The sequence below is a fragment of the Theropithecus gelada genome, chromosome 3 (assembly GCF_003255815.1).
Source record: "Theropithecus gelada isolate Dixy chromosome 3, Tgel_1.0, whole genome shotgun sequence".
NCBI lineage: Eukaryota > Metazoa > Chordata > Mammalia > Primates > Cercopithecidae > Theropithecus > Theropithecus gelada.
In genome coordinates, this window is record NC_037670.1 from 79200399 (window position 1) to 79220447 (window position 20049).

Below are 20049 nucleotides of genomic sequence, written 5' to 3' on the forward strand. Positions count from 1 at the left end.
AAATATGTGAGTTGGTAGGATAAATAGAGTCCCCCAAAATTAACTTGTTAACTGATCGTAGCTGCCACAGTAATCTACAGGAGACACAGTGTCTGTACATAGATGAATGAGGCAGAGAGATGCAGAGTCTGCTTGACTAAGGGTGGTCATGAGTGAAGCACTGATGCTCAGAGTACGGGCCAGGCCTCAAGCCATGAGAATCATCAGCAGTGAATCAGAGTCCCCAGGGGTGGCCTAGGTGTCTATATTTTAAACACATTCCCTGGTGATGCCTATGCATAACAATCTGAAAACCTATGCATAAGACAGTCATCTCCCTACTATTTTGACCTTGAACTTGCTTCAGAAGTAAATTTCAATGGAGAAAGTGTGATAATTTCAATAAATGATGCTGGAGCAATTGCAAATCTACATAGAAATAACGGTGACTATTGACCCCCATCCCAAACCATGTACATAAATTCAATTCCAAAGGGTTTGTAGATCTAAATGTAAAACACAAAACCATAGCTCTTACGGAAGAAAACATAGAAGAATAGCTCCACAAGTCGGAATAGGAAAAAAATTTCTTAATCGGTCACAAAAGCATTAAATAATTTTTCCTTCAGGAAAAATATATATAAATTGGAATACATTAAAAGTAAGAATTTGTGTTATCAAAAGACACTATTAAGAAAGTAAAATCCAAGCCACAGGAAGGATAAGAGTTATCTATGATACAGATTGCATACCCAATAAAGGACTTCCCACAAGAAGACATTTAAAAACTCTCATAAACCAATAAGGAAAAGGCAACTTTACAGTAAAATAGATAACAGACGTGAATGGGCACTTCACAAAAGGAAATATATGAATGGTCAATAAACATATGTAAAGGTGACCAGCATCATTAGTTATCAAACAAGTGAAAATTAAAACCACACTGAGATGGATCAGGACATGCTATCCCCCAAATTATGGCATGTCGGCATTTGAGAAATCAGCAGAAGCAGGAAGTTCTCTCTGACTTTTTCCAGCCATTCTCCCCTGGAGGCCACAAAAGAACCATTCAACCTTCCTCTAAAGTAAGTTATAAGAGCCTCATTCCATCAGTCTTCCTTATAAGAAATGAAGACACAGAAAATAATCTGGACAAACAGGCCTCACTATGCTCCCCCTTTTGTTGCCAGTAGATCATACCCTTTTTGCTCCAATCATACTTCTGCATGACTGTCCATAAAAATACACAGCTTTCTTTACTTCTTCGGGACTTCATTTCTAGATGCTTCAGTGTTATGTAAAACTTAAATTTGTTACGCTTTTCTCATGTTAATCTGTTTTTATTACAGGGGTCTCAGCCATGAACCTTGCAACGGGTGAGAAAAAGATATTACTGCTTCTCCCCTACACATCCAACAGAATGGCTAAAACTTAAAAGACTGGCAATGCCAATGTGAGTAGTGTAGAAAACAAAAAAAAAATATCTTCCTCTAACCATCTCAAGTTCTCCAGTGGGGTACTGTAAATTAGACTGGCTAAAGACAGATGAACAACAGAAAAACAGAGGTTTATTCGCATGTGCATGGGGTTTACACATGGGAGTGCCCAGTGATGAGTCCCAAGGGTGGTTAGAACTTGGGTTGATCTACCATCTTAGGCCAAAACAAAGGAAAAGAGGTTTGGGGCTTCTTGGTAGGGGAGACAAGTCACAGGAAGATGACTGGGAAAGGTATGGCAAACAAGGGTTGTTCAATAAAGTGTGTTAAGTGGATTTAAGTTGACTCCTTCTCCATTGATAAGAGTTGTTAAGAGTCCTCCTCTTCCCGGTATGGGAGAGGAAGACATTTCAACAAATGCAATTTTCTTTATAAATGTAAATTTGCTTTACAACAGAAAAACTCATGCCCTGTTTAAGAGCTTTTCTGGCATCGGCTGTTCTCAATGGCCTTTAGCTCAAAATAATCTATATTCCAAAGAGGCATATGGGGGCAGGCGGATAATCTGGTGCCCCTCAGTACGTTTTTGGAGCAATCAGAGCACTCACACACCACCGATGGGAGCAAAAATTGGTACAACCATTTCTGAAAAGTGTTTGGCAATATCTCCCAATGTCAAGCATGTGCATATGTACTTGATGGCCGAGGAATTCCACTCGTATATACCTATCCAAAATAAATACATACATATGTTCACCAAAAGACATATACAAAAATGTTATCAATAGCGGCACTATGTGTAAACCAAAAATTGGAAACAACTAAAATATCTTTCAGTAAGAGAATGGATATATAGTATACTTGTACAGTAAAATCTCACACAACAAAAAGACCTTGAAGAATTGCAGCACGGATAAATGTCACTCACACTGTGCTGAGAACAAAAAGCCAGGTCCTAAAGAGTACATTCTGTGTGATTTGAGCTATATGAAGCTCAAAATCAAGTGAAAATAATCCATGGTGATAGAAGTCAAAACAGTGGTGACCTTAGAGGGTGTAGGGAGTGAGAAGGGGCATGAAGAATACTGCAATGTTCTATTTCTGGCTGTGGGTGCTGGTTACACCAGTGTATTCAGTATGTTGAAATTCATCAAGCTGAATACTTACGATGTGTGCACTTTTTTGTACGTATGTTTACTTCAATAAGAAAGCGTACTTGAAAAATAAACTCCTGAAACCAGCCACCATCTGAGTAGACACTTTGGCATTAGCATTCCACAGCCTAGTACACTCTTCCATCCAACAGCTTTGCTAAGCTGGACTTCACCCATAAAGCCACTCTTCTGTATGATTATAATGGATTTCTGCATTTATATGGCGCCTTTCCTCTGTAGAGATCAAAGGGCTTCTGCATAATAAAAGATAGCATATCAAATGCAGCATATCAAACGCAGTTAGCTCTGAGGGCATGAAGAAGGAAAATTGAACTCAGGGACATATAATCGAGGAAACCTACAGAAAATAAGTAAAATAAGTCATAAAAACTGTAATGTAAAAACAATCATAAACACCAACTATCAGAAATTCACTTGTGTGAAATAAAAGGCTCACTTCTCTTGAGGTTGCTTTCTTACTCTTGACAGGGGAAGGACGGAGAGCAGCCGAGGCATTCAATTTAGGACTTAGACTCCTAGGCACCACATGGCAAGATTTCTCTGGAGTCAGCTTGGCACCTCACCGCAGTAAAACAGAACAACTAAATAAACTCTGTGTGCTGCTGTTCAAAGAGCTTTCATATGTGCTTTAAGACATAAACTCACTAGTTCTGACAACTAATTAAATGAGCCTTGTTCATATTTGTGAAATAAATATTCTACTGCTATATCTCTCTGACGCATGTAGAATTATATAGATCACTTTCATGTCTTACATTGATATTCACCAAATGTGTTTTTCTCAAACTTTAATTCTTGAAATTGCCTAGGGAAAGTGCGTACAATGAGGAATTTTTCACTGACCTAAGGTCAGTTTCGAAAACTGTGCGGGGTGACATTCTGGCTCGGCCAGTGACCCCAGGAGATGTTTCCATTGGCCTAACAAATGATACCCTTAGCTTTGTGGATTGTGAAACAGCAGCTCAGGCATCTCCCTGTAATCTCTACACATGTGGAAGGAGAAAAAGGAAAATAGTTTGCCTTGAATAATTTAAATAGTCCCTGTTCAGCAAAGTGATTAACTTCAATAAAGGGAGTCAGATAAAGAAAAGCAGGGTTTTAATTTCATGTATATTTCCCTTGTGAGAGATGACAATGGTCAATGATGATGGAGAGGAGAAGGAGGAGGAAACTGGCTGTGAACATTTGATAAGCCCTTTAAATGGATAACCTCACTAAATTTTCACAAAAACCCTATTAAGTTAGTAGTTTATTATCTCCATTTTACAGATAAAACAATGGGGATTTAAAAAAAAAAAAAGGCTAACTAGCTTGCCTGAGGGTCACACTACATAAGTGATAAAGTCAAGGTGTAATCCCAGACAACGTGACTGCAGAGCTTTTGCTCTTTGGCTCAGAAGTTGATGAAATCAGGTGGAAGGGACACTTTGGCGTCCCATGGTAAAGTTTTGTGTTAGAAGACGGCCTTTGCATCTCCAAGGGATCTTACTTTTCAGGGACTGCTCTGGCAGGAGCTACTCTTGTCATCTGTGGTAAGCTTCAGAGAGAGAAATATCTGCTTCCCTAAGTAGAATGAGCCACAGATGCTGTATGTCTGCAGGGACTCTCAAACGGTGTGCCAGGAATCAGGGCACTCCTTGAAATCATGTTTTGACACAACTCACATGGCTTAAAAATATTAGAACCACGCCCCCTCATCAGTGTTTGCCCTTTTTGAAGATTTCCAACTTGTCCTTGTGTTCAGGTTTTTGGCTAGCAGCATTTACAAAGGGTTCCCCGGAAGGTAAGTTCACATTCCTTGAAAACCCTATGGAACAATCCAGAATTCCTCTATAGGCAGTAGCAATGATTCATTCATAACAAGAGTGTTGCTAACTCGTTCAATAGGAGACCGGTCTTTGGGGAAAAAAACAACAGCTAGGAGATTTTCATCTGAACAGGAGGTCACTTTAAAATTCAATTTAGTGACACCCTTGTGGGTTTTCCCTGGCACCTAGAATATATGGACTAATAATTGGGAACAGCTGCATGTCTTGACTGGAACCACTCTATTTAAATAGCTCCAAGATTACACCCTTGGCCTCTGCTTCTTTATATACTTTGGAAATAAACTACTGTGGATGCCCAAATGTATTCAGACAATGGAAGAAATGATTTATGGAGACTGACCACATCCAGTGCTACAAGCCCCATTCATTTCTCTGGTTCAATCATCACCACCCATGCAATGGAGAGAGAACAAACTGACAAGGTCACGCGGTTACTTATCCCCAGGAGTCACCCCGAATAAAAGTTACCCACAGATTGAAGTTCTTTTTCACGACCTTTACTCTAAGACACAGTCATTGCATTTTGACTTCAGCAAACACCTTAGTTATCAACTTTATTCAATCTGACAATCCCAAAGGATTTATTTCTGGTGGGCCCCAAGTGAAGTCCTAAACAGTTAATGAAATTCCTTTAGGATATGGGATTTATATGTTTTAACTGGTCATTTTAAAAGACGCTTCAGTTTTCTTCACATTTGGGCCATGTTATTCAGTTTTATTTTTCTTTTGAATCATTGATTCCATGAAGATTTATTATATGCTTATCCTGGGCCAAGTGCTCATCCCTCAAAATGGCCTGAGCTAAATCTCTTCATGCCAAACACACTTGTAATCATCCTTTTCCAATGTAAATATCCAACAATAGAAAAGTAATAAAATATAGCATGGCATCTCCACTTGGAAAAAGATTATGGGCCCATTGACAAATAATGATAGCATCTACAGGAAATTGAGAAAATTAAAATGATATTAAGTTAAAAAGAAACAAATTGAATAGACACGTGATGACAATGATGTAAAATTATAACAGAAAAAAAGGTGGAAAGGAAGTAAAACTCAAAAGGAAATAGTCTATATTCTGAATCTCTTCATAAATATTCCAGAAAACCACATAGATCAACAAAATGAACAAGCAAAACCACCAGAACCCACGACTGTAGCATAACTATGGGACAGAGAATACTCCAAACTTCAAATTATGTCCAAACAGGTAAATAGATTATCAAATTCAGAAGAACAAGTGCAGAAAAGAAGAAAGGAAAGCAGGGGAGTAGGTATGGAAAACACCCCCCAGAGAAAGAACGTCTCATCCTGAATGGGAAAACATTGGACACAGCTGTGAGACGTGGCGGATTAGGGCACCGGCTACCGAGAATCACAAGGAAGGAGAGTGAAAGTCTCCAGGAACAGAGGTGGGCAACTTGGGAAGCCAGGGGTTCCGCAGGAAAAGGATTAACTGGAAAGGACGGCCTTCAGAGATTTGATGTTGAAGAAAAACAAGAAAGAACTGGAAATTAAAGTACTATAAAAACAAGAGAATTACAAAATCGGAAGGCAAACTGCCACTCCCCAAAAGGGGAGCAATTTTTAAGGAAATTGCACTTCACAAACAAACAGAAGAATCTCTTGAATTCAGAAACCTCATGTACCACCCGGTCCTCGCCTCCTCACCTCTGTCTACATGTGACAGTCATTGCTGGCTGGTTCAGGAAAGAAAACATCTCAAAATGAAGGGTAAATAGCAACATATCCATACAAAGTGACTAGAAGATGAAAGCAGATCAGAAAAAACCTTTTAGCTGATGAATATTCTTCCTTCCCCAAAAATAATGAAGCATGAGAACATGTGAACACGCCAGTCTTAACTAAATAACAAGTAAACTTGGAGGTATGGGAGAAAAAGCACCCTGCCTCAGGAAACGTAACCCGTGGCATCACTAGGGGTATTTTGGCCAAAATATTTAATCTGAATTGAGTCATTCAGAAACAGCCAAATTCAAATTGAAGGCTGTTTTACACAAACAGCCTGGACATGAAAAATGCCATTATTAGAAAACAAAGAGAGAGCAGAAAGACTATTCCAGATTAAAGGAGACTAAATGAAGTAAAGCAATTAAATTATAGTAGATGACTGATCATATCACATGCAGTTTTTAAAAAACTATAAAATTTTTGAAATGATTGGGGAAATCTGACTATTATTTAACTGCATTGCTTCATCAATGATTAATTTTATGAGGGTGATAATGGTATTGGGGTTATACAGGAGAATGTCTGTTTTTAGGTGATAACTGATAAAGCATTTGGGGGAAAACATGATGTTTACAACTTTAGAATGGTTCAGAGAAATAAGAAAGTACAGCAAAATGTTAGCAATCAGTGAATCTGGGAAAAGAGAATATGAGTGTTCATTGTACTGCTATTTCAGTTTTCCTAGTTTGAAATTTTTCAAAATTAAAAAAAAATAGAAAAAAATAGTGAAAATTATTTAAAGATGTTAGAAGAGGAGGCAGGCTGGTGATTGATTATCCGGGGCAGCGGACAGAGTCGTGACTGGAAGGGACATCAGGGACTTCTGGGACTGGTGATGCTTCCACTGCTCTGGACGCTGGCTACCCAGGGCTGTTCAAACTCAGAGAACTGTAAACACACAATTTAATTGAGCCAAGCTTCCATAAAAACTGTATTTATTGTTTGTTTAAGGCAAGAGTCATGAGGTTAAGGAGATTTCGTTATTTTATTTAGTTACTTTTCTGTACATTTTTCAAAATGTCTGTTAAATAACTCACATTTATAATTCAAATGCTATAAATAAATGTCTTAAAGTTTAAATCTTCCTCTTCCTCTTCAGAGATGCAAGAGAGTGTGATGATCTAAGGTGTAACAGGGTGTCCAGGTTCCATTTCCTGTCGTTCAGGAAAGGCTTAATCTGGGCACTTCTTGAATGGAAACGTCACTGCATTTCCGTGTATACCACGTGACAGCAAGAGAGGTTTGTATTCTAAATATTTTCCTTTGGAGATAAGTGACCATATTTCATGGTGATTAAACAGTGACTTGTTCAAAAAAAATGTTCAAAATATTTACCCCAAGTGATTATTGCATTTGAGTCTATGCTTTTCTTCAAGCTCTGTTATGTTTTCAGATTGGTATGGAGATGCCATACCCAGGAATCTAGGCACAAAGTAACAACTAGGTTAGCAGCAGCATCAAAACCTGCTGTGTTCCCTTCCCAACTTGGGCAAAGCTATTTGCAATACACAGTATAATAAAATCCGAGTAACAAACATGTCCTTCTCCTTCTGTTCACTCATTTTAAAACTGACCTCATAACATTACCCCACAGATTTTATTCATTATCTACATTTTTATGTATCTGCAGGGTAAAGATGAAAAAGTGAATAAAAATAGTATATCTCTGTAAGCAGGTACATCTGTGTAGAGAAGAATGCCAGTTTTTAAAGGGAAGAAATGTCAGCTTTTTAAAAAAGATTCTAACCCACGCTCTAACTTAAACTTTTTAATAAGAGAAAAAAAGATTGTCCAAGCACTTCTAAAACAGATTAAAGAGCCAAAACTGGGCAGTGTCCTTGTAGTGCAGAAATGAGATATGAATGAGGCTTCACTAGGTCATTCTCAATATCCTCTAGAAAGTTCCCTGGGTGCTCTTCTTACTTCTCTGGAGACACTTTTTGTAAAATTATAAGCTTACCTATTTTTCAAAGCTTCACTGAATTAAAAATGTTTTAATTATTCAAGGAATGAAACAAAAAACTATTAAGAGAATAATTCATCTCTTACTGGATATAATTTAAAACCTTGGCAGTCTCTTATCATGTCAACATGCCCCTGTTCAGAGCTCAGTGGGTCTGAGGTGGAGCAGAGGGACGACACTGACTCCAAAGAGAAAGAAAGCCTTTCCTTTTTCTTTTTTTTTCAGATGCAGTTTCAGTCTTGTCGCCCAGGCTGGAGTGCAATCGTGCAATCTTGTCTCACTGCAACCTCCACCTCCTGGGTTCAAGCAATTCTCCTGCCTCAGCCTCCCGAGTAGCTGGGATTACAGGTGCCCACCACCTCGCCCAGCTAATGTTTTGTATTTTTCAGTAGATACGGGGTTTCACCATGTAGGCCAGGCTGGTCTCAAACTCCTGACCTCAGGTGATCCACCTGTCTCGGCCTCCCAAATTGCTGAGATTAATCGCACCTGGCCAAGAAAGTATTTTCTAGTGGAGGCCACATCCACACAGACCTTGTTCTCCAAAGTTTAGAAGGGTTCCATTCAAAGGCAGCACTGACCCTCACAGAGTCTTAGTCTACTCCTCCATGTGCTGGAGCCCCAGCCATTTCAAACAAGTCGCTGTTTGCCTGTAGATTTCTAATTCTCCAGACAGCAGAGAAAACTTAAAGGAGAATAGTGCTGATGATATGGGAGAGTACGCTTCCAAAATGCACCTGATGCAGATACCAGCTGGAGCAATGACTGTTGGTCTTCAGCTCTGCCCATCCCAGAGACAGGCAGCGCATTCACAGACAAAGCCTTCATGTCTGGCGACACACTCATCTCCTAGGGAAAGAAGTAAAATAGACACAGCCTCCCTTTTCCAGCAAAACATCATTTCCCCTAAAGGAACACAATGCAGTCTTCCCAGGAAATGGACAGAAATGCTCAGCCAGGCACAGGGTGGGAAAGGAAACACTCTTGAAAAATCACAAATCCTTGCCTCTGGTTAAGATTAAACCAAAGTTATCTTTCAATGAGCACGTACAGCCTAAATTTTAAAATGTCCACAGAAAGAAATGGATTTCTCCTCATCCACAAATTTCTAAAAATGAAACATATTTTCCTTTTTCTATGTAAACTTTTTATCAGTTCTTGATAGCAATGGATAAAATTTCCTATAATATTCCACACACACATTCAGCCTTCATCCACTGGAGCCTGTTACTTAGTTCCAACTCAGATGAGCTTTCTTCACGTTGGGCAATTTTCATCCCTTATTGATTCCTCATGTGCCTTGCATTTCATGTAAAGATGTATTCCTAAATGCATCAAGCAGACCTCTATAACACATCCATGTGTTGCAAGGTTCTGGTCCACATGCCATACAAAATTAACTCAAATAATCCTGTCACCTATTTAGCAGTCAGCATGGTGGTCTGACTGGAAGGGGGCACGAAACTGTTACATTGTTCTGTTTCTTGACCTGGGTACTGATTCCATGAGAGTGTTCTCTTTGTGACAATTCATCAGTCTCTGTCGTTATAATTTCCTGCACTCCTCCATATGCGCATAACGTTAGTTAATGAACTGTTAAGAAAATGTTTGCAAGAAAACAACAAAACAAATCATGTCATCTACTGACTTCGCCACAGGTTCCTCACACATTAGATGGAAACCTTACCCTTGCCTATCTCTCAGGGTTGCTGTGAAAAAGAATTCTGATAATGTCAGGGGGGAGCTTTGTAAACTGTGAAGCTGGTGGTGCCATTATGGTGGATCCCATCAATACTGAACTTCTCAAAAGGCTATGTTTTGCAGGACCAGCCTTTACCAGTGTAATGTATTTACAGTTGACAGGCAGACAAAGCAGAAGGAAGGAATACATGATTTACACATTGTTAGACCACAGTTGGAACTTCTATTGCCCAACCCTTCTCTCACCCACAGTCCCAAGACAGATTATTTTGCAACTAATTACTTACAGATGTGAAATCATTTAGAGTGTTATGAAAATAGCAGAATGGATCCTGGAATGGGAGGCACTGAGTCTGGAGTAGACAACATAACACAATTATTGTTATTCCAGGCTTGAGGCCTCATTTCATGGCTCTCAGTTCTGTCTCCCTCTGATATTCTACTAGGGAAGAAGTAAAAACTGCATCCATCTCATTAAAAACAAATCTAGATAGTATTTTCTTTCTTAATTATTCACACCCTTAATACCTGAAACTGAAAATATAACTTTAGCCCTTCCATTATTTTCAGTTTTCAGCTTCAGCCAATTGGAAAGAGGACAAATTCTTCAAGAAAAGTGAGACAGAAGGGGCATTATTTCAAAACAGAAGGAAAATAATGAAGCACTTCTGAAGCAATAAATGGAAAGAGGGAAACCCTAGTGGAGGGAGCTAATGGCATGGGATTTGCTCTCTCTCTCTTTCCCCCTCCCTCTCCCCAGCCCCACCCCCTTGCTCCCTTTGCAAACTAGTTAGCCAATGTTAGAAGCATTAGCACAGAACGGCACAATCATTGCTTTAAGCAATCATTAAACAAGAAAAGACACTTCTGAATTTTGGGGGTAAAGGACAGAGCTTGAAACATACATTCCTCACAAGTGGAAAAGTAATAAAGATAGAAGAAAAATGTTTGTTTGACACACCATAGGACCAAAGCTCTTCCCACAGGAGTAGAATCCCTCAGACAACAAATAACCCATGTGGAGGCCTCATTTAGGGGGCTCAGAACTCAGTGAGGGGAGAAATCTGTAGATCGTGAATCCCTTGGTTCTGAATTATTGCGTAATTCATGCCTCGGTGGGCATGTCTTCAAGTAAATATTTAAAATCAGGCACATCAGCACTATGAATTTCTCTCTGTTGGTTTAATACATTACAAACAACTTGGCTTATAAATTAATTACTGGGCACCCCAAAACTAATAAGAAAAACAGTTTACCTATAATGGAAGAAGTAACCCCAGATGCAAGAAGACAAAAAGTAATGACTTCAAAGTTAAGAGGGAAAATTATGTTGTTCTAAATAGTATTTTTACCAGGAAAAAAATTATTTTAAACTAAAATTCTAATAGGGAAAATATTATTCATTGAAAGTTTATCAAACAAGAACATTTTCTGTTCTTGCTTCTAAATATTATTAGAAAGATATCTTCTAGGAAAAAAAAAAAAATCTAAAACAGAGATCCAAAAGAGGAATGCACGGGATACAAGTAAAAGTAATAAATAAAGAAATTAGAAACATTAATATGTAAACCTAAAAATGTATTGATAATATGACAAGCACTTCAGACATTTTTCAGGAAATTATGCCTAAGTAGAAGCATAATATAAAAAATACTTTTAGTATTATCATCAGTTTTTTCTTTCAGCTAAATCATTCCCATCTGCCAAATAAACAAAAAACTCTGCTGTCAATTTTCCTAAACTTTTTAAAAAACCTTGCTGCAAAATAATCCAAATTGGTGAGAATTGATTGTTTTTGAAGCAGAGTGACACATTCACAGTTCTCTACTTTGTGTATGTTTGAAATTTTCCACAGTAAAAAAAAATTACACATTTTCTCCTGTTAAAAGAGATACAGAGTGAGGGAATGGAAGAGAATCTATGTTGATATTTCAAATAGATACATTTAAGCTGGGCGCTGTTGTTCAGGTCTGTAATCTCAGCACTTTGGGAGCCTGAGGCAGGTGGATCGCTTGAGCTCAGGAGTTCAAGACCAGCCTGGGTAACGTGATGAAATGCATGAACTAAAAATACAAAATACTAACCCATGAATTAAAAATATAAAAATTAGCTGGGCATGGTGGCACACCCCTGTAGTCCCAGCTACTTGGGGGGCTGAAGCAGGAGGATTGCTTGAACCCAGGAGGTCAAGACCGCAGTGAGTCAATATCGCACCACTGCACTCCAGCCTGGGTGACAGAGGGAGACCCTGTCTCAAGAAAGAAAAAAGTACAGTTACAACAAAATTATTAAGAATGATTAAAAATGAAGAGATGAGAAATAATACACCAGGTAAATGTTTTCAAAAAGGAACAGATTTAATATATTAGTATCACCAAAATATAACTCAAAATGGAAATATTAAACATGACAAAGGGAGATTACATTGATAGAAGGTAGAAACATTTTTGTGAATCTTTATTCACCTAAATAGTAGCATATAAAGCAAAAATTTTGGAAGGATAAGGAGATATTAACAAATCCAATGTCATCATGGAAAACTTTAACCTAATCTCTCACAAATCAACAGATCAGGTTGGGCAAATGTAAGATTTTAGAATATTTACCAAAAAATGGTGATGTAATGGTCCTCAAGGAAAAAAAACTCCATAAATTTTGAAAGTAAAAATCACAGAGGGCTCATTTCCTGATTGTAATGTAATAGAACTAGAAAGTAACATTCAAAACACAGGGGGAAAAAATCCCCTTCATTTAGAATGTATTTAATACTTCCTTTTAAATAACTTGCACACACGAGGAAATCAAATCTGAAATCTCACAATACTTTCAATGCAGCATAGCAAAAGTTATGGAAGGTTTGCCCACTTGTGTCAAAGCATCTCATGTACACCATAAATATGTACACCTACTATGTACCCACAAAAATTCAAAATAAAAACTTATTTGAAAATATTATGGAACACAGCCAACTTGGTACTCAGAGAAAATTTTATCATCTTAACGACATGTATTAGAAAATAAAAAATTGAATACAAAAGAACTAATTCAGCTAAAAGAAGCTAGAAAAAGACCAAAAAACCTACAGGAAAATAAAATAAGTAAATGTCACTTTATTCCATTGTCTCTTTATCTCAGTTTGAACTCTCCTTTGAGTGTGTGTCTGTTTTTGTTTTTGTTTTTGTTTTTTTAGAGACTGTGTTTTTGTTTTGTTTTTTTATCTGCTTAGGCTAATTGCTGGTGCCTCAATCATTTTTCTAAAAATTTATTTTCTGAGCTTATGGACCATTTTTTAAATCTTCAAGATGTTGTTCTCATTCCTTCATTCTGTAGTATTTTCTCATCAGCCTAAATTGAAGTTTTAAAAACAATGTTTCTATCCTTCACAGGAAGAGTCATCTAAACTCAGTATTTGCCAACACCCAGCAATATACTGACTTCCCATGGCTCTGCTGATGTGAGTTCTGGTCGGACTTATATGTAGGCTAATACAAATTCCTCCCCGCCCCATTTCATGTAACTAGTGGGCACTCATCAAGTATGGCTCCGTTGTGGTGAGGTGGAATTATTTACTCCCTTTGCTGTGGAGACTGAATTGGAGATGGAATATACTTGATCCACGTGGGAGCACCAATATTGGCTCTGCTCACACTAGATGCCACTGAAAAATAATCATAGTTGCCCCATTAAGCCCACATTCAGCCTCAGACTGTTTCTGGACACAATTCTCCCCCTGGTCTTCATTATCTGTCAACAATTGTCATATGAGATGAAACCTACTTTTCTACCCTCTACCCAGTGGACCATCTGCAAAATCCTATCTGGTGTCCACTCTGCTCAGAAACCTGCCCTCGGCCAGGGCTCCTTCCTTGCTGCCGCCCTTGGCTGGCTTCCAGGGCTGCCTCTTCTTCCGCAGTGCCCCTTCCCTTTAGAAAATTATCCCTTTCCTCCAACCCAATAAATATGCATAGCTCAGTGGTAGAAACCACTTTTTTTGTGTTTTTTAAATTATTGTAATCTTCCCACCCTTTTGGATATAATCAGTGACCCTCGATTGGGTCATAATCTGAAATTGGAACCCAATAACCAGCATTTAATTTCTGTCAGGTCTCCAGTCACCGGCACGTTGACTTGAACTCTGTCTGGAATGATCTAAAATTAAATTACCATTGTCTTTCCCCTTTAAAAAATAAAATGTCTGTATTATAGCTGCCTGCTACCTACACTTTGAGCATGTTAGACTGAAAAAGTACATACAGACCAATAGTCTTTCCATGAATTTAATTTCCTACTTATTTCCTGAATGTAATTCATTAAAATGAACAGTTCAAAGAAGAAAAGCCTTACACTCCCCTATATTTGGATACCTAATAGTGTCTAAGAAATCCATCTCAAGGAGGAAGACCTTGGAGTCAGTCAAAGCACTAAGGATTTTTCCAGAGAGAAGCAACAGAAAATGCAAACTGATTAAAGCAAAACAAGGGGGGTTTGTTGGAAGGGCACTGAGTAGCTCACAGACTGGAAGAGTCTCAGCTGCATGGAGCAGGCTGGTTCCAGGGCCTTGAGGGGCTGGTTCCAGGGCCCAGGCCTGGCAGCCTCTCCCTGGCACCCCCTTGGCTCAGCACGGCTCTGGGCTCCTCTTTCTCCACACACCAGGAAAGATCCCTGTGTTCCTCACATCACAGACCAAAGACAGAAGGACCTTCTCCATTTACCTGTCCCAGTCTTAACAATCCCAGGGAAGGTGTCTGATTGGTCCCACTTGGCTTTTGGGTACCTCCATCAACTGGAGATGCTGGCTCAAGGAGTGGGGTATTCTTAGGGTCCAGGCCTTGATCCTCTGTCCAGTCCTGGGGTCTTTGAGCAGAGAGGGATGGAGGCAGTAATGGCCGAGAGGACATCCAACACCCAAAGCTACCACATCCATGCCACGTCCCTCACACAGATCGCAGCATCTAGTTCTGAGCACAGGATTGAACTGGCGGAAAAGGAAGGACACTGGGTACTGATGGTTTCGAAGAGAGCCACTGCGAGTGGGGGAGGCCAGGACACCAAAAGAGAATTTCAACTGCCTGTGACAGGCACCCGCACCTCTGAGCAGGGATGTGTGAGGAGTCCATTGCGCATCTCTAACCCCACACTTGGGACTAAGCCTGTGGCTGGAGAACCTCTTCTTGATGTCGTCATTTAGCCCACTGTGGGGTCTACTCATCCTCCTTCAGCCTGATGGCTTTTAAGTTCTTACCAGGTCTTACTCCAGCTTTTATTCACGCCCTGCCCTGTCCACACACACACACACACACACACTGCATGCTTACATATCCTCAGCTCAGGGGCTCCCCAGCAGGGCTCTGTGGTCGTTTCTTTAGCCGTTTCCTACAAATGTGCACTGAATCTGCTTAACTTGACATAGCCTAGGCCTGGACAGAAACTCACACTGAGACAACAGGACCAAGGCAAGATAGCACTGAGGGTAGAGGCATCTGACAGGGTGTCTGTGGAAAGGTCTAGAAATGCTCTTGTGTGATTCCTACTATGTGCCGGGAAGAATGCAAAGTATTTTACACTTATTCAATTTAAACCTAATAACAACCACATGAATAGGCATTATTATCTCTGCTTCACAGATAGGAAAATGAGGCTCAGAGAGCTTAACAGTGTGACTGCTGAGCTCCAATTCTGACCTCAGGCTGCCCACTGCAGAGTCCAAGCAAGCTCCGGGCACCACCTCCCCCGACTCACACTGCAAGGACAGGAACCTTCAGGCTCTACTGGGTCTTGTCCTCTTCTTTTTTGGCAGAGTTCTTTAGCCAAAATTGAGCCTTATATCCACCCACCTCCCTACCAAGGCTCAGGCCCCCCTGGGGGAGGCAGGGACTTGGGAGAGCAGGGTGTCTGCAGGTTTCCACTCGCGGATCTCCATGGGAGAGGGGCCTGTGTGAGGAAGGTGTTCCGTGCAGCTTCCTGAGGCCGGGTGGCCAGACTGCTGGGGACCAGCAGGAGGCTGTGGAGGGCTCAAGTCAGCTACAGATTCCCAAAACAGTCCTTAGGTCTCAGGTCTGAACTGTGAAGAGAGGGGCCATGGCATTAGGTACAGCACTGTTTTCACGACTTGGGGGAAGACTGCAGGCAGCGTTGGCAGAGAGCAAAGAGGGCTGGATAGGGAAACAGTTCTGATGTCCAAGTGACAAACTCCAACTCACACGGAGGAGAGGTGGGCTGCAGGCAAGAAGTCTCCCTTTTATTGACCTCAAAACCACATAACCCAAGATAATTACAGGAACACAGTTTTTACAAGAGGAAAATAATTTTTCCTCAGAACCTGTAAAGTCTACAGAAAGGAATACTGCAAGTATGCCTTTAATAGTTTATGAGGAAACTATTCCAGAGATCGTGGGAAGCCACTACCTGTAGTAAAACCTGTAAAGATCACAGGAGAACTGTATTTTGGCATTTACCTGGTAAAGAGCTCCTCTCCTATCCCTATCCAAGGATTTTCAAACCTCAAAAAAAAAAAAAAAAAAAAGACAGAAAGAAAAGAAAAAAGTTAACTTTACCAACTTCACCATAGAAAGCAATTGTTCATGGTGTTCATGCATTCCCAACCTTCAAAACCTGTCAGCTGAGTAATATGATTTTCCCCAAGAAACAGTTCCAACATGTAGCCCTGCTTTCCAAACATATCTGGCAGTTTTCTCAGAAGAAAATACAATCAAGTACTTTTTAAAGTTTTTTTTTAAAGTCTTTTCTTAGAATATTTTCCAAAACAAAACAAAAGCAAAACATATAGAACTATTTTCTAGTAAAACCGGTGACTACATTTCCACTTTGCCTTATAGGAACAAACAATTCAATCAAATCAGAAGTAAGAAGTGAAAAGAAAGGAATGCTGTGTGTGGACAATGCTGCGGCAGGCAAGCGGCTCTTTCAGGGATTAAGTATTTGGGGCAAGTGGCTTCCCCAAGGCAGACTGTCTTAATTCACAGGCCTTGTTTGGTTTGGTTAATCCTAGTTTGGGCGGCCTGATTGGGTCATACCAAGCTTTAGAAAGGGTTAGAGTGCTGACCACTCACCCAGCTGAAAGGTTTGATCCTTTGTCACTAACCAAAGAAATTCTTCCTTAAGGCTAAAATGAAGACTTGGTCTCAACAGCCTCCAGCCATCCCCTCATTCAAACTCACCCCAAAAGCAACCACAACTCAGTCCAATGCTTCATTTCCATCTCTGTATTTCCTTTATTCAAAAAAGCTAAGAACGCTTGAGTAGTGTGGCCTTGTTATAAGCTGCATACATTAAAGACATCACACCGGGGCCCCTGGTCATTGTCGTCCTCTACTGCGGAGACTGGCGGGAGGGGTGGGACGGGAGGCGCTGCGGCCTGGAGTCCCCGGGGCTGGGCAGTGGTCGTTCTGAAGCCAAACACCAAGCCCGAAAGGGTCATTCTGGGACGGGGAAAACACAGGATCCGGCGAACCCAGAGGGAGGACAAGGCAAAAAGAAGCAGGTCCACCAGAACGAAGGAGCAAGTCACCCAGCAGCCAGGAGCGGGCAAGGGCACCGGTGGAGCGGGGCTGGAAGGGACAGAGGCCAGGGCGAGGCGGGTGCGCCCCAAGGCGGTGCTCGCTTGTGGCTCATTGTACAAACAGAAGATAATGTCAAACAAAGCCTTTCCATTCACACCATGCTTTTGAAATAAGTGGAAAGCAGCGATCCCCCGCCTCTTCTACAGGGTCGGTGGAACATTGAAGACGGAACATTTCTCGGGGTGGGGGGAGCTGCTGCTGCTGCTGGAAAGCAATCGCTGAGCAAAGGGGTGTATGATTGCCCAGGCAGGGCGAGCGCCAAGTAACACTGAGGACAGGAGGAAGGAAGCCCTTCGGAAGGACGGAAAGGAAACGCTAAAGAAAACCCACTGATGAGAGCACCTACCCCGTTCCCTCCTTCTCCTTATGCCATATTCCATTACATTCCTGGCACGCCAGTCTGGCCCGCAAACAATTTCTTCCCTACAGTTTCCAGCCTAATTTGTAGGCAAATCTCTCCTTTCCCTCAACACGAAATACAATACCTTTCTGTGATGAGAGGGAATTTGTTTCATTCTACGCACTAATTAGCGGCTGTGATTCCCCATTTTGGGTCCCCTGTTGCTCACTGGAACATCCCCAAGAAGCAAAGCCTCCCTGGCCAGGCTCTCTTCATAATCCCTATCATGGGAACACCAAGCAGGGAACAACGATGGGAACAGGCCTGGCCCCTACAGTGTGGAGCACGTCAAGGTTGAGTTCCTCTGTACAAACCACATGCTTCCACTACACATCCAGTGTTTCCTTACCATCTGAAATTGTGTCAAGCTGGAATTTGGTTTGGATTTAAAGGGAGGGGTTGTTTTTGAGGCAAGGGGCCCCTGCACTGCTACTGGATGAGTCTGGGCCACCACTGGGAGGGCCTCTGAAAATTGGACTCAGATGGCCAAGTTGCCTCCATGCATGCTCAGCAAACCAAGCCTTGAAATCATGCTTTCTACACACGTTTCTCCACTTCATGATGCCTGCTGCGTGTGGGAGCCTGTGAAAGGGGCTAAGGATGCAAAGATCAACAGGCCATGAGGCCAGAGGGGGGATATTTCACCCTTTGGAGAAGACAAGGTCATTAAAGCCTTTCCAGAGAAGGGGACACTAGAGCTGAGCCTCAAGGGGTGAAGATGATGGGAGAGAAGGGTCCAGAGAGAAAGAAGAGCCTGCTGGCACGGAAGGCTACTGGGATAAATATCACCATCCTTAAGTTGCCTGCAGGGTCAGCATGGGCTGGGGGTTCTCCCTGGGATGGTGCAGTTTGCCATGTTTCCCTCCTCTCTGTGTACCAGACACATGGCCTTCTCGCCTTTCCGCCAACTCACTGCTCTGCACACTCTCATCAGACTCCTGATCTCAGGGCCTCAGTCACTTCCTCAGAAAAGCTTTCCCCACTTTCCAATAAAAATCAAGTCCCTGCACTTTGCAGGGGCCTGCATCGCCCCCTGTGCTTCGCCTCTGTAGCGCTCATCAGAATGGTCATTTTGCAGTTGTCTAAGGAATTCGTTGAGTAAAGTCTATTTCCCCCTACTTGGCTGTAACCCCTTGAGGGCAGGGAAAGGGCTTATTTTGGGCTTACTATTGTATCCCCACCACTAAGCATAGTGCCTGGCACATAGTATACAATAAATATTTGTGAGACGAATGTCTGAATGGCTGAAAGAATGCATAAATGAGTGAGTGCAGAAGGCAGGAAACCATGCCTCTGCATCCAGAGGAGTGCAGTGCCACCAGAGGGAAGGGTGTGCATGGCGGGTAGGGATGCCCAGCGAGGAAGCCAGAGGAAGAGGGTCACGAAGGAACTTGGCTCCACTGAGGATGTGAATTTGAACTTGACACTGAAAGCTGTGAGGATCTGCTGAAGACTCTTTAGCTGGGGACTGGCTGCCTGACAAATCTAACTCATAGAAAACATGCAGTGTACTTAAGTATTTAGGGCCTTACTGAACTCACGAGGAGAGAGTTTGATCCTTAACGGATGCAGGGATAGGAGGCATTGTGGTTTAGTAATCCAATTGAGTTCGCTCAACAGGCAGTAAGTGCAATTTACTGTGAACCATAATTACATATGAGCTTAATTTTTTTACTCCAAAAAATCTCCCCAGAAGAATCAATTATGCTCTGATTTGAAAAAAAAAAAAAAATTTGAACTTGTAAACTTTAAATTTCTCTTACCTGCTTTTCGCACCTCATTTATTTTTTGTTCTGTTTCAATTTGAAATTAATCCTGCATATATGTGTAAATTAAATAGATTTGCTTTTGTTACATGGCTTGAAGCGGTTTTCATGTGGATCTGTTTTGCTTTGCTTATGTCTTGTTTCTGTGTGTTTTAATCATTATTTGACAAGGGATTTTTAGATGTAATTAAAAGCAGCTAATCGCATCAAAAATTCAAATGGAAAGTTTTATAAACCTGTGGCACATTACAAAAAAAAATGTAAATAGTAACATTGTGGGAGCTGTGCTAGGTTTCACAAATAAGAATCTAAACCGTATAAAAGGTCTTGAAATATAAACTGTTGACAAGAGAAGGCCCAAATCTGAAATTAGCCATTTGAAGTCTTTTAAATATTTACACAGCAATAAAATACAGAGGAGTTTTAGAGGAACTCAGAGGTAACCACAGTAGCAAGTGTAATTATTGA

General features: G+C 41.0%; 1 protein-coding gene across 3 annotated transcripts in view; it reads right to left on the reverse strand.

Moving 5' to 3' along the window:
* The window catches only part of BBS9 (Bardet-Biedl syndrome 9), a 783674-nt gene that overhangs the window by 247423 nt on the left and 516202 nt on the right, over positions 1-20049 (reverse strand). For 2 of the 3 annotated variants that reach the window (XM_025379706.1, XM_025379700.1), the window contains one exon: positions 14099-14689. The exons of the other annotated variant lie outside the window; for it this stretch is intronic. In XM_025379706.1, the coding sequence (XP_025235491.1) occupies positions 14559-14689 (131 nt within the window). In that variant the 3' untranslated portion in view covers positions 14099-14558. Of the gene's footprint in view, positions 1-14098; positions 14690-20049 lie in introns of those variants that run through there. 3 annotated transcript variants of the gene reach the window in all.